This window comes from Sciurus carolinensis, chromosome 3, assembly GCF_902686445.1.
Source record: "Sciurus carolinensis chromosome 3, mSciCar1.2, whole genome shotgun sequence".
In the NCBI taxonomy this organism is placed as follows: domain Eukaryota; kingdom Metazoa; phylum Chordata; class Mammalia; order Rodentia; family Sciuridae; genus Sciurus; species Sciurus carolinensis.
Window position 1 is genome coordinate 143,617,648 of NC_062215.1, and position 15,985 is coordinate 143,633,632.

At 33.2% G+C, this 15,985-nt stretch overlaps 1 protein-coding gene across 1 annotated transcript in view; it reads right to left on the reverse strand.

Annotated features, from left to right (window-relative positions):
* The window catches only part of Dnah7 (dynein axonemal heavy chain 7), a 347,577-nt gene that overhangs the window by 308,469 nt on the left and 23,123 nt on the right, over positions 1 to 15,985 (reverse strand). Inside the window, 5 exon segments of the mRNA XM_047547136.1 lie at positions 1,323 to 1,448; positions 2,870 to 2,945; positions 4,884 to 5,064; positions 6,487 to 6,574; positions 15,324 to 15,471. Coding sequence (XP_047403092.1) covers positions 1,323 to 1,448; positions 2,870 to 2,945; positions 4,884 to 5,064; positions 6,487 to 6,574; positions 15,324 to 15,471 — 619 coding nt within the window.

The window sequence follows — 15,985 nt, forward strand, 5'->3', positions numbered from 1 at the left end:
AAATAAAATCTGGAAAAAAAGAAATTAAATTTAAAATTTGTTAATGGAAGAAAGGAAAAGGGGAGGTGGAGTAAGAGAAGAAAGGGGCCTTAGACACCACAAAGTAATCATTTCATATGTAGCAAAGTTGAGGCCTAGGGAGAATCAGAGATGGGGACTAGAGTCCGTGATCTGATGGAGACCCAGCTGGCAAGCTGGGATGGCTTCACTCTGTGGAGCCTGCCCCAGGAGTAAGATGAGGGTTAGGTGCTTCGTGTGCCCATAGAATCTGATGTTGGAAGTTGAGAGAACTTGGTTGGCCAGGCCCCCTAGGGTACATACAGAGGGTTTCCAAGGCCAGGGCACCGGATGTGCTTCTGTAACACACGTAATACTTAATGTGGTTCTAAAGGAAGGGGCTTTCCCTTGGCTGTTCTATGAGAGGCAGGATAGCATACTCACTTATTTTTCCCCTGTGCAGTAAAACCCTGAAAACTCTGAGAGTAGATTAGACGAAAGCAAGCAGGGGCTGTGGTTGGGGTGGTGCATATAGGCTCGCCAGACCACCCTTGTACTCAAGCTTTGGAAACGAGGGTGCCATCTCATCTACCATAAGGGTTGGGACAGATACAGGTTTTGGAAAACCTGAAGAAAAGTCCTCTTTAAGAAAAATTATATAAATCTACATTTGTTTTTGCATTTTTTAAAAACATACATCCACGTAAACATATTACTAGACTGCTTCCAGGGCCTTGGAAGGGGAATGAAAGGCAGGGGATATGAAGCTAAAGGTCCAGCATTGCATGTTGAACCCTTCTCTTTACCATAAGGGGCCAAGATTTTTGCCCCATCAGCACCTACCAACCAGGCTTCACACTCTGCCAAACACTCTGCATACAGCTGCACCAGGCAGCCAAAACAGGGGCTGGGAGGCAGGCCATGATTCCCAGCAGTCATCCTGGAATTTCACCTCATGCCATTCACTTGGGAAATATTCACCAGGTTTCTACATTGGTTAAAGGACTGTAACAGCTGAAGTTCTGGGTAATTTAAATAAAGTGGGACAATTCAGCCCCTTATCTGTAATTATCCTTAAAGTGCATGTGGTATTCAACTGGGGAAGATGGAAGAACTGGGTTTGAAATAAAAGGAAATACTCCCTCTTTATGTATCTCTATATTGTTTACTTAAAACCACATTTGAATACTTTGAATACTTACCTTGCATTTGTAATTAATATTGTAATCTGCAGTGAAACTAATAAAATAAATAATTAAGATGTAACACAAATAAATTTTCTGTCTTTTTTTAAAACCTCAATAAAGCCAGAAATAAATACTCACTTAAAAGTACTGTGCCACAAATCTAGCACAGCCAGCATTGTGGGATTCATTGCATTCAAGTGATCCCTAATATAACTACACGCAGCTAAAAAAGATTTCCTCCAAGGTTTTGGCAGAACTTCCATTCTGAAAACAAAGAGAAAATATTTAATTACTTTTTTAATAATCAAGAGAAAGTACTGGGCTAAGGTACAGTTCAGTGATAGAACGCTTGCCTAATATACATAAGGCCCTAGGTTCAATACCCAGCACTGGAAAGAAAGAAAGGAGGGAGGAAAGATGAGAGGGAAAGAAGGAAAGAAGGAAGGAAGGAAGGAAGGAAGGAAGTTAGTTCAGCAGGTAAGCATATTAAATGTGTTTTCATCTTACAGTATTTTCAAGCATCTGCATATTTAAATACCCATTTTTTTACTATAATGTTTTATTCTCACTGAGTTTAAACACTTGGTCCTGTTTTACTCCATAGTAAGATTAATTTAGCTTTTCATGTATGATTATGATATGCCTATAAAATTATGAAGGATGATTTTTCCTTTTCCCCAGGTGAAGAGATGTTCTCCATAGAAAACAAGTGGCTATTTGACTTTTTCTTTCATTTTTTTCTTTTTCTTTTTTTTTTTGGAGGGGGGCGTTTTTAATGGTAAAACAAAGAAAATAAAACAGAATTGCTTACTTAATTATATAAGTCCCATTCTTCAAATTATTTAAGAGTTTTATTCCTAAATGTTAATTATTTTTAGGGAAAACATATAGCAAGTGAATTTTTCCATTATATGGTCTATGATTTAATCCATGTAAGAAATTGAAGATTCTCTATATGCATATTTTTCTACAAGGTTCCCAAATGCATTTTTATGAAAGTTATCATCAAGCTTTGATACTCCGCTATATCTGAAGTATTGGGAGAAATCCTAATTCTTGGCTGGCAGCAGTGAACATCTCAAGTGTGTAAACCTTCGGGGAGGAGCTTTCTGCTTCCGCCACCTAGGAAAGTAAACAACTGCCCCCAATTGACTCAGTGTTACCTAGAGAACACGTATAGGAACCTGGTGGTCTGATCCCCCATGGCACATTGTGATTGGGCAAGAAACCTATAAAATGTATAGCTGTTCCCGCGATAAACGATTTTGCAGGCTGCTTGTCACAAGCCTGCTTCCACCCAACTCCCAGAGTCTGGCTCTTGACTCCACACCCTTACCCCGAGTATGAGCTAGCCTGGCACAAGACTGAAGCCTTTTGATACTTGCTGTGGAGATACAAAGACATTTCAGGTTCTCTACACCATCTAAGTTTCCATCTGTCCATGTGTTTGTCTGTTCATTAATTTGTGAATGTAACATATTACAGTTTAAACACATTAATAAAGATCATAAGAAAAATTAGTTGCATATATGAAATATATATATACACACATATGTAATTATCCAATGAATATATTTAGATATAAGTAATAAACATATATATGAGAAAACATAGCATGTAAATATATTATATAAACACAAATAGTCACATAGAATCAATATTCTTAGAGAAACCTGATCACTTACTCAGCACGATGGGGTGGAAGTTCAATTATCTTTTTATCATCTTCTTTTTCTCTAGGGTCTTTTAAAACAAAATCAACTAAAAGAAAATTGTAAAGTTTTGATAAATAACCTTGTATTAATTATAGTGCATTTATAAAACTCATTACAAGCAATTACAAAACAAATTCTATTAAAATTAATCACTTAAATTATATTAAAGTTTTTAATAATAAACAATTTGTGTACTTATGAAGAAAATTTTTAAAAGTTATGATACAATCTATCAGATTTGTGTCTATGAGAATATTTGTTCCCTTTCTTAACAATGTATCCCTGTTCTTTCATTTGAAAATGATAATTGTTTTTAATATTACATTTTCCTTTATAGCTATTTCACCAAAAGTGTTCTTATTGAATTGAAGGTCATCAAAACAGAGAACTTTTCTTTCACTGAAAAAAAGGGCACATATTAACTTGTTCTCTTTTAAATAGCATAAGCATATAAAACTATCTTGTTATAAAATCAGTCTAATAAGCTACTTCTGATTCTATTTTCAGTGTTCTTTAATTCAAAAATACTAAATCTTTTGCCTGTCTTTCAGGAATCTCCTTATAAAATGCAAATATGTTAGTACCACCTTGCTTAAAATTTTTAGCCTGTTCACTATTTTCGATTGCTTTAAAAAGGAATATGGAAGGTCTGGGGAGATAGCTCAGTTGGTAGAGTGCTTGCCTTGCTGGGTTCAATCCCCAGCACTGCGAAAAAAAAAAAAAAAAAAAAAAAACCAAAAAAGGAATATAGTCCTTCAGATAGTATCCCCTTTCCAAAATGCACCCTATGCTTTGGTCACCAAAACTGCCATCACTCACACCATTTCCTAAGCCAAATATGTTCTCTAGAACACATTCCTCATTCTTCAAGATTCAGTTCAGGGGCCTCCAGAGTCCTCCCTAACAAGTTGGGATAACATCTCCCTTACAGTGTATCCTCTGTCTCCTCATTGCACTTACTACTGTGCTTTACAGTTCAGTGATTTGTCCATCTCCCTCATTATACTATTTGTCTCTTTATATTACCAAGATACTAAATAGAAACCAAATTCAAAGAATGCCATTTCCCTGAAGTGTTCCCAAATCACCCCAAAGTGTTATGATTTCTCCAACTTTGAACACCGCATCGATTCAGTTTTGTGATCACAATCAATTGGGGAAACTTTTTTAGAAGTACAGATTCTAAGGCCCTATCTCCAAGGATTTTAATTCAGTTGGGCCAGAAATCAGTAGATTAAAAATGATTCTTAAGATGCAGTGAAACTCAGGATCAATCTATTGGTGTATACCATGGGTCAATGATTCTTTTTTATGTAAAGGACCAGACTTTAAATATTTCCAACTTTGTGGGATTCAAGGTCTCTGTTACAACTATTCAACTCTGTTCTCACAACTCAAAAGTAAACACAATGTGTAAATAAATGAGTGCGGCTGTGTTTTAATAAAACTTGATTTATAAAAACAGGTAATGACCAGACATGGCCGCTGGGCCATGGTTTTCCAATATCTGGTCCATAGCAACAATGTAATCATGTGAATTTATGACATTATTAGTATTAATGTTAATTATTAATGTCTAAACTTTTAGGTTATTATTCATATATGTATGTCTCATCTCTTACACCTACACCAAGAGATAACTGAAGGAAAGAACCATCTTTGAAGGGACAGACTATCTCCTTAAGTATCTAATGCTTTGCATAAATTAGATACTCAAATATTTTGATGGGTTGAAATTAAGGTTTTATAATTTTCTTCAGTGATATCCTTTAGTGAGAGTATGTATACTATAAATAGAAAGACTGATTTTTTTAATTGCTTTTTAGACTTCATTATAAAATTTGCCTAAGAATTTATGTAATAACAAAGAAACAACATAATTAATATAGCAAATAACTTCAATTTTAAGTGTTAACCTTCAATTAAAAATTATCTTTAATGTAACACATTCAAATTAGAAAAACAAAAAGTAATTCCAACTTACCTATGGATTTCTTTACACTAAGAAGATAATCTTCTCTCATTTCATCTGATAATACAACTATGCTGTCAGTGAGAACTTTCAGATGTTGTGGGACTAGATTCAATACATGTTCTAGCCAAGAATCTTCCATTGGTGCTACATGGTCCGTATCAATTCCATGGTGAATATAATAGTAATATCTCTACGAAAAGGAAAAAGGGGAAATATACAAGGTATTATAAAAAAGATCAGGGTTTGTCAAAATATAAAACAACGGAGAAAAATTCAAGTTTTAAGAGAACTAAGTCTTTATAAATCATAAAGAAAAGTATTTTGTGCAATTCTTGGAAGCATTTTTTGGGATCTCTTAAATTTAAAATATATATGCTATTTCATGAAAATTAAAGCTTTTATCTTAATTCACAAATATACTTAAACATCACATTTTATTACCAAATATATAATGTACTTAAAGTCTATGCTGAATTAGAGCTTAGTGTTTTATAAATGTTTGAAAATGTTGAATTTTGTCCTTTTATTATTGATCATCAAAAGTAGATCTTAAAAACTACAAGCATTGCAAGTTCAAAGCTAGCCTCAGCAACTTTGCAAGGCCCTCAGCATCTCAGCAAGATCCTGTCTCTAAATAAAACATAAAAAGGGCTGGGGATGTGGTTCAGTGGTTAAGCGCCCTGGGTTCAATCTGTGGTACCAAAAAAAAAAAAAAAAAAAAGCTGCAAGCAAATCAGTATCCCTACACAGCAATTCCAAAAATATTATACAACAGAATTTAGGAAATTTCTAATTGACCTATTAATAATCTATATTATAATTTTAGAACTTCTATTATATTTGTTCATAAAATATTCATTTCAAAACCTGGTATTATTTCTCTAAAAATGGAAGTAAACTTTAATATATTTTCACAAGTATTTACATGGCACTTATAAATTTAAACCTCAACTTTAAATTAGCACTATTAAATTATTTAATATCCACATTTAAAAAATTCTTATGTATTGAAATACTTGAATAACTACCATTTTACAGGAGGTCAATATACTTGATAAATGCATACTATATAACTAAGATAATCTACCATAAAATAATAAAAAGCATGTAAGAGTTATACATGACTGAGGCTAACTTTAAGATGGGAAAGCAAGCAGATTTGAGATTTTATTTATTTATTTATTTACTTACTTACTTATTTATTTTGGTACCAGGGATTGAACCCAGGGGCGCTTAATCATTGAGCCACATCCCCAGCCCATTTTTTATTTTTTATTTTGGGACAGGGTCTTACTGTGTTGTGTAGGGCCTTGTTAAGTTGCTGGGGCTACCTTTGAACTTGCAATCCTCCTGCCTCAGCCTTCAGAGCCACTGGGATTACAGATGTGCACCACTGAGTCTGGTAAGATTCTTTTAATTGTAGTTTTAAGTGACAAAAAAAGAGAATATTTCCTCCATTAATCTAATAGAGCCATTTTATGGAGCTCTATATTTACTCCTAAATCCACAGAGTTCCACAGGGGACAATCCCAAAATAATCTCAAAGATATAAAAATATCTTCAAGTATTTCCTTTATTTTTAATTCTACTCATAAAAGAACTAGCTTATTACCAAGATGTCTTTTTCTATTGCAGAAGTGGTAGCTTTTGGAACTGTGAGTTCATCAGGGGTAGCTGAGTCTAAAACATCATCTTGTTGCCTGAAAAAATGATAAATATAATATTGAAAAGTATATATAGGGCAGTTATAACATGATATAATATAAAAACACCAGGACTATTTTCTATTAGTAATAAAAAAGCATTGCCGAACATTTTATAAATGATATACGTATTTGTTTGGTACCATATTCCTGCCCAAATACTTTCTTTGTAGTCATGGGGAGACAATTGTATTAGAAGTGATTTCCAAGAACTAATTTCAAGGCCATTCCCTTTTTTTGGGGTCTTTACTCATTCTCCTTCATTATTCCAAAATCAAGTGCTCTCTTCTTTATATTTGCAAAGCAAGGTAATTTATAAATATGGGAAAAAGAAGAACTGATAAAGAGAACTTTAAATGCTTTTTTGTACAAGAAACAGACACATACTGCAAAAGGAGTTTTCTCAGATTTCTAGAAAATTACAAGTTAACAAGAAGTAACATGGAAGTTCATATGTTCCCATGGATTTTTATTGGGTACTTGCTCATATAAAACCATTATGTTTATAACTATGATATAATACAAAATCTGACCCACATTTTGTGATTTTTTTTTCTGGGACTCCACTGTACCAAAAGGCATAGTACACATCTTCAGGAAAAATATTTTTCTGGAATAGCTTTAACCTGCTTAGCATCAAATACATCATTCTCTGGATCTCAAGTTTGTCTGGGATGAATCCAGGGAAGTGATGTTGTATAAAAAATTATGTCTTCCCACTAACAATCTGGTGAACCAAGACTGGAGGTTTACTGAATACCTAAGAAGATATCAAGCCAAAGAAAGAACCTTTTAATTCACCTGTTGCAAATCCAGGAATCCATTGTGTGTGTGTGTGTGTGTGTGTGTGTGTGTGTGTGAATTTTACACTTATTCTTTTAAATCATGTGAGCCAGAAAAAAGTCATGTCTTTGGGTAATTGTTCAATTTAATTTAATACATCACAGGTGCTCAATAAATGTTTATCAAGGGAGGAAATGTGAGCATGAAAAGAATAATGGGAGCTCTTCAAGGTATTCAGTAGTTAGAAGAGAAGAGTTGCTTATTCTAACCACAAACATAATCTCATACTGTTGACTGCACAGAAAATCAGGACATCTGGATTCACTTTCTGCCACTATAAAGTATATTACTTTAATAACTGTTGGGTTTTTTAATGGTAGAAATGTTCACATTACTTACCTTGATGAATCCATCCACTATGTAAATAATGTCTACCTAGAAAGATGCAGAAAGGCCGGGAAAAGGGAGGAGGAAAACACTAGAATTGTAGAATTCACTGCAGAAATTCTTGCAGTCAGAGTAAAGATCCTTTCAACTCTACAACTCTGTGACTCTCATTCTAGGGTTATTGGCAAGATTCTGCTTGTGGGAAACAATAAAAAAAAAAAAAAAAAAAAGCTTTTTCTTGATCACCTACTCACACCTTCAACAGTTTCACATATATTCTCTCTTACATCCATTGTTAAAATAACATAATGACATAATTATCCTTACTTCAAGATGAAGAAACTAAATGTCATGGAGATTAAACAGCTACCTCTTGGTCATACAGTTAATTGAGTATGAAAATAAGGATTTGCTCATCAAGATGATAATGTGAACATATCTTTTTTTGAGTTCCCCCTGAAAAAATAGTAGCAAAATGATTTTAACCCATAATTGAGAATAGATTTAGAAGTTATCAGTTGAAGGAATATTTCTGGAACATGGAAAGAAGAGAGAGGCCAGAAGAAATAGTTTAAAAGACCACAGTACGTAAGTCATGCAGGAAGGATAGCAGCGCCTGCAGACTCCAAAAAGGCACTGGTCTTGGAGTCAGCAGGAATCCAGGCAGGAAATGAGTAGGAAGAATGAAAACGAGGAGGTTATCTGAACAGTTAGTTATGCCAGTAAATTAAGACAAATAATGGAAATGAACACATTCCCAAAGGCAAAAAAGACCAAACATGACTAGAAAAGGAGAGGGAAAATAAGAATAGATCTCTATCATGTAAATTAATTGAATTAGTAATTAATAATTTTCCCATAAAGAAAAGTTCAGGTCCAGATGTCTTCACAAATAAATTCTATCAAAAAAAAAAAAAAAAGAAAGAAATACCAGTTCTACACAAACTCAGAAAATAGAAGAGGTGAGAATACCAACTCATTTTGTGAGACCAGTAGTAAAACATAATATCAAAGGCATGACAAGAAAATCATAGACTCAGAGTACTCACAAATATAAACTACATTATTTATGTTTGTTTTTATAAAACTATTAGCAAATAAAATTCATCAACATATTAAAAGTTTATACACAATGACTAAAAGGAATGCAAGGTTACTATAAGATAGGAAAAGCAATTAAAATGATATAACATATGTTGATAGAATAAAAGACAAAAGTCAAATGTTCCTCTATCAATAGACACAGAAAAAGTATTGGACAAAAGCCTATCATCCATTCATGAAAAATCTCAAAAAGCTAGGAAAAGAAGGAACCTTCCTCAACCTCATAAAAGTTATCTTTTATTTTCATGTACACATTTATTTAGCCCATGTTCCCATTTTATGTGTTCTTTTAAATTTAATTTTAAATTTTTGTTATAAATTAAAAAGTTATAGTTCTATCAATTTGGAGGTATAAAGTGATATTATAATTTATGAATCCAATGTATAATAATTTAATCAAGCAAACTAACATAGTCATCATCTCAAATACTTATTTTTTGTAGTGAGAACATTTGAAATTTACTTTTCTCTCAGTGGTTTTGAAATGTACACTATATTATTATTTACTGTATTTGCTACACTATGCAAAGCTTCTCAAAGGAAAAAAAAAGTTATTCTTCCTGCCTAATTGAAGCTTTGTACCCTTTGACCATCATCTCCCCATTTCCCACCCCACCCCTACCACTTGATTCTACTCTGCTTCATTGAGTTTGATTATTTTAGTTTCCACATGTAAGTGAGAATGAGTGGTATCTAAGACTGACTTTTGCTTAGCCAGTTCTCCAAATCCATTCATGTAATTGTAAATGACAATTTCCTTCACTTTTTAAGGGTGAATAGTATGCCATTATGTGTGTGTATATACATATATATATCACATCTTTTTTATCCATTCATTTATTGATGGACACTTTAGTGAACTGATTCTATAACTTGGTTCTTGTGAATAGTGCTACAATGAACATGGGAGTGCAGGTATTTCTTCAACACACCAATTTCAAATCTTTTGGGTAAATACCCAGAAGTGGAATTCTTAGATCATACAGCAATTCCATTTTTAGTTTTTTGAGAAGCTTCCATATAGTTTTCCATAATGACTATACTCATTTACATTTCCACTAAGGGCACATAAGGATCCCTTCTTCTCCACCAACGGTACCTTAAATATCTACAGTTAACGTCTCACAGAAATGTGAAAGACTGAATGCTTTAACACCAGATCAAGGAATTCCATGAGTTATTTTCAATAATGAGTTAAAGGTCCTAATAAGTATAAAAAAGGAGAGAGAGAAAAGAAAAGCAACCAGATGGAAAATGAAGAAGTAAAATCATTTCTGTTTATAGATTGCATGATCATATATATTGTTATGGTTTAGAAATGAGGTGTCCATCAAAAGCTCATGGGTGAGACAATGCAAGAAGGTTTAGAGGTCAAATGATTGGGTTATGAGAGTATAACCTAATCAGTGTGATAATCCCTCCTCTTACAAGAATTAACCGAGCGGCTGGTAGGATGTGGATGGAAGAGGTCTTGTCTTCAGGGTACATATTTGGTGAGCTGAGCTTACTCTCTCTGCTTCCATGTTGAGATATCCTGAGTCACTTTCCTCCACCATACTCTTCCACTATGATATTCTACCTCAGAGCCCCAAGGAATAGAGTCAGTCTTCCGTAAACAGAGATCTTTGAAACCGTGAGCCATAAAATAAACTTTTCCTCCTCTAATTATTCTTGTCAGGTCTTTTGGTCACAGCAGTGAAAAAGCTGACTTAAACATATATATATATATATATATGTTTCATATATATATATGAAATTCTAAGAAAAATGTAAAAGCTCTAGAACAAGTAAGCAAGTTTAGGAAGGTCTCAGGATGTAAGAACAATAAGTAGAAAACTGATTTTTCTATATACTGGCAAAGAACAATCAGAAAATTAAACAATGGAATATTACTCAGTCATAAAGAAGAAGGAATTATGGCATTTGCTGGTAAATGGGTAGAACTGGAGACTATCATGCTAAGTGAAATAAGCCAATCCCAAAAGACCAAAGGCCAAATGTTCTCTCTGATATGCGGATGCTAACACATAATAAGGGAGGGGAACAGAATAATAGTAGTTCATTGGATTAGGCAAAGGGGAATGAAGGGAAGGGAGAGGGGATGGGAATAGGAAAGAGAGTAGAATGAATCAGATATAACTTTTCCTATGTTCATGTATGAATACATGACCCGTGAAATTCCACATCATGTACAACCACAAGTATGAGATCCTAATTAAAATAACTTATACTCCATGAATATATAATGTCAAAATACACTCTACTATCATGTATATCTAAAAATAACAAATAAAAACTTTAAAAAGAAAAATTAAATAATTCTGTTCATGATAAATTTTTTAAAAAAATTATTAAGAATTTTTTTAAGTGCAAGACTTGTACCTTAAAAATACCAAAATCTGCTGAGATCAATTAAAGAAAATCTAAATGAATGGAGAGAAATAACCTATTCATAAACTAGAAAGAAGTCTTAATGTTATTAAAATGGTAACTTTAGAAAAATTATCATTTTTATAGACCCAATGTAATATCTTCAAAATCTCACCAAACTTTTTTTTTTCCAAAAACTAAAGCTGATCTTGGAAATGGATATGGAAATGTAAAAGACCTAGAACAGTTAAAGCAATTTTGAAAAAAAAGAATAAATTTTGATGTTTTAAACTATCTCATTTTTAAACTTACTATAAACTAATCAAGACAATCATGGTGTTGGTGTTGGAAAAGAAATATACATCAAGGGAACAAAAACTGACCCTCATACGTGTTCAAACTTTTTTCAACAAAGATGCCAGGGTAATTCAACTGGAATATTCTTTTCAGCAAATGGGTCTAAAACATTTGGATATCTATATGCAAAAAGAAATGAACCTCAACTATTACCTCATCTCACAGACAAAATGAAGTTGAAATAGATTTAATCTCATAAAATGTAAAAGCTAAAACTACAAACTTTCTAGAAGAAAATATAGAATGTCTTTGTGATGCTGTATTAGGAAAAGATTTTTAGATATGATTCCTAAGGCACAAGCAATAAAAGAAAACTGATAAACTTTATCAAAGTTTAAAACTTTTATTTTTCAAACATTAGTAAGAAAATAAAAAGACAAGCCACAGATGGGGACTATATTTGCAAAAGATTATCTGAAAAGAACTTATATAGGAAATCTATAAAGAACTCTGCCAATATAATAGGACAACAGACAATACAATAAAAAGTGGGCTAATCTGAATAGACACTTAACCAAAGATTGACAAATGTCAAATAATCATAAGAAAAGATGTCCAACACCATTAGTCATTAGGGAAACACAACTTAAAGCCATAATGAGATACAACACACCTATCAGAATATTTGGAATGACAAAACAAAAACCAAAGTGTGGGCAGGCTGTGAGAAAATTAGAAATTTCTTCATACATTGCTTGTAGAAATGTAAAAAGGCACAGGAACTTAGAGAACTGTTCACTGATACCTTAAAAATTTAAACATATACCTACCATACAACCCAACATTTCTATGCCTAGGTATTTACCCAGGAAAAATGAAAACATGTTCATAAGACTTTAATGCAAATGTTCACAGCAGCATTGTTCATAATAACCAAAGACAAGAGCCAACAAAGAGCATAAACTAGTCTCAAAAACAGACCTATTGGGCTGGGGGTGTGGCTCAGTGGTAGAGCACTTGTCGAGCATAAAGGTGTGAGGTACTGGGTTCAATTCTCATCAACAAATATAAATAAATGAATAAAATAAAGGTCCATCAACAACTAAAAAAAATTTTTAAGAAAGACATATTATATAATCCCAGTTATATGAAAAGGAAAAGCAATAGAGATGAAAGCAGACCAGTGATTGCCTGGGGCAACGGAGGAAGAGAATATTAATTAAAGTGGGTTTGAGGGAATTTTTGTGGATGATGGAAGTACTGTATTCTAAAACTGGATTTCAGTGATAGGTATTTCAGAAATTTACTGAAATTCAAATTTTACAATTAATATAAATGAATTTATTTAATGGCATACTAAGTTGCTCTCAATAAATCTGTTTTTTTAAAGCTATCTGCAAGTCTTTCAAAGAAAAATGAAGCTAGCAGAAAACATATGGTTTACAAACAGAGCAATGATAAATAATGTGACATAGGTTTCTCATTAACACTAACACATAAGAAGAGATAAGGTTTAATATTTTTGATCTATTATTTTTCAGAGGTCCGGGGGGAAAATTACTTTTTTACTTTAATACTATAGTCAGATTAGCCATTAATTTGGGAGAATGTAAGGATGAAACTGACATCTTTACAGACATGAAACTCTAGACCTTTTTACACAGATTCTAGTTGAAACAAATACTAAGAGATAAATTTTGGCAAAAAAGAAAATAAACTCGCAAGTGAAGAGTGCAATGCAAAAGTAAATTTCTAAGAAGTTAGTAATTTCAAGTATGTGTTAACTTTTGAAAAAGAGTGCAGGTACTTAAGGTCTTAGTGGAATTAAAATATTTAACAATAATCACATGTAAAATACAAAGGAAAGTTTTGAGCTAAATTAAAGCATTCTAAAGTCTTTGTATGTTATTCAAGATGAAGACAAAATGAATATTAAATTTAAAAAATGCACATTAAAATATGTAGTTTTAAATGTTAGGCTAATAACTAAAAGAACAAAAATATATTCTGTAGCTTTTACACCAATACAGATAAAGGGAGAATAAAGAAATTTCAATTCAATAGAAAGCAGAAAAAGAAAAAAATAAGCAAAGGCAATATATGGTACAAAACCACATAAAATATACTGGCAGAAGTTCATATATATAAAAAATACCAATAAATATAACTGGGATTAATAAGCTATTAAAGTACATAAACTCTAAGACTGAATTTTAGTAAGTCTGTGTACATCCCATTTATAAAAGGCATAACTAAAAAGTGACATGAATGCCTAAAAATAGACTTCTTTCTCTTCCAACCTTTCAGCAAAGATAATCTGAAAAACCTCCCATTTGTATTATGCTGGATAATTAGCCAAAATCATAGCTGAGCACACAAGAACAAAAGGAACACTCAGGAAAAAAAAATAATTAAATGGCAAGACAAAGCAATCAGCAAAATCCTGGGGCTATGGCTGCACTTATAGAGGTGGGACCTTGGATTTTCATGCCCAGATGGGGAAGAAGATGATTTCTAAGGCCTAAGAGGAATGGGGAACTCAAACCAAGACCCTGTATTAAGCTGAAAACCAAGATGGGCTCTACAGTCAGTTAAACGTTGGACTAGAAATTATAGGCATAGGAATTTGTATTAAGAAAGCTCATCTCAGTTCACTGCATGCCTTGATGCCCCCTTGTCATGTGCCCTTCTGACTGTCTGGCTGATTGGCATGACATGAGACTCTGAGCCTCCTAACCCTGTTCATTTTCTAAAGAGAGCCATCTTCCATCTAATAGTAGTGTATTCCAGCATGTCTGCATTCATTAATGGTAGTATTTCTTACGTATATTAAATTTTTGCATTCAAACCATTGGGAAGGAAGAAAAGTTCATCTTTCTTGGCCAGAGGTTCCAAGTACAAAAAAAAAATTTCTTAAGAATTTTTATCCAAAGACCTTCCACTGAGTTGGTGTTGATTACACTGGTTGTGTTACGCACGCACGCTAAAACCAAGAAAACAGTACGAGTGGGCCAGGCTGGTAATACTCTAGTGGTGCCTGGCAGAAGCAAATTCAAAACTACTCTAGACAAGGCACACAGCCTCAATTCAGCTGCAATAGGTCTCCCATAAATAACCCTCATGCACTTCGGAAGCACTCAGAAACCACTGTCAACCCTTCAAGATGATCAGTCAGCCAGTAAAGTGCCACCAAGGTTCACCAGCAAACAAGGTTCTGCTGGTGAGTTACTTACCACAGTAGGTCATGAAACTCTATGGTTCCACAAATTGTTGTTTGTACCCTGACTCAAAATGAAACAAAAGAAGGTACCAAACAACTTGTGTGAGGCTGAGTGGAAACAAGACAAGGAGGAACTAGTAACTTAAGTCTACATTGCTCTCCATAAAATGTTCTGAGACCCAGACTGGGTCACTCAGGCCGTACTGCCATTACAGACAATTCCACCCCCATTCCTTTTTCTGTACAAGGAGACCCAAACCTCAGAGAAGTTACCATATCACCTGAGCAGACAACATGGGGGAAAACAAACTAGCTAAATTTTCCACCAGCTTCCATGGCCATAAACAGAACTTTTTTCTCACTCAGGCAATGTCATCCATTAACATAGGTACATTTTAAAACTCATGGGGTTTAAAAAAGTAGGACATGCTTAATAGAGCTAAACTCAAGATCTTTCATTTTGTGTACACTGACCTCATCGCAACAAGGTACAGAAATACTATATTTTTATGTTATATTTTTGGATAAAATTTCCCAGGAACTCTAACTAGGATAACATAATAGTTAGAAGCTTACAGAACTTACATAATGACATTAACAAGAGTACTTCTGAAGTTTTCTCTTTCTTTTTGTGGAGACTTGCCCTTTAATTTGGAAGTAGATGGTCCAGCAGAGCCATCATCAATCTGGCTGAGGATCTTGCCTTTTTTCCCAAAGCGTTCCATGTATTCAGCTGGAATTAAAGAAAAAAATTAATTAGCCCTTTAAAAAGATAGCAAAAATATTTAAGTGCTTAGAATAAAATGCTCAAGCACCATTCAATAAAAAAAAAAAAAATGTGCTTTAAATTCTTAAGGAACCCTAAGCTAAACTTCTCTGGTTTAATGTCATCATAATAGAAACCTTTGTCTGTTTCAAGAATATTCAATTGACTTATTCTATTTCTATTAATATGATAATAAATAATTTTTCAATTGTATTTGCATAGAATCTTTTTTAATGAATAAGATTAAATATATGGTAAAAATTAAATATAAACTATTCAAGAAAATTTAAAGAACCAAGACCAGCATGAAAAAATATTAATATTAAGTATAATATATCTGATAAACAATATATAAGTGTGATATATATATATAGTTTTTTGTTGGTTTGTTTTGGGTTTTTGTGGTACTGGGGATTGAACCCTAGGAATGCTTTACCACTGAGTCATATCCCCAGTACTTGTTATTTTTTATTTTTGAGAC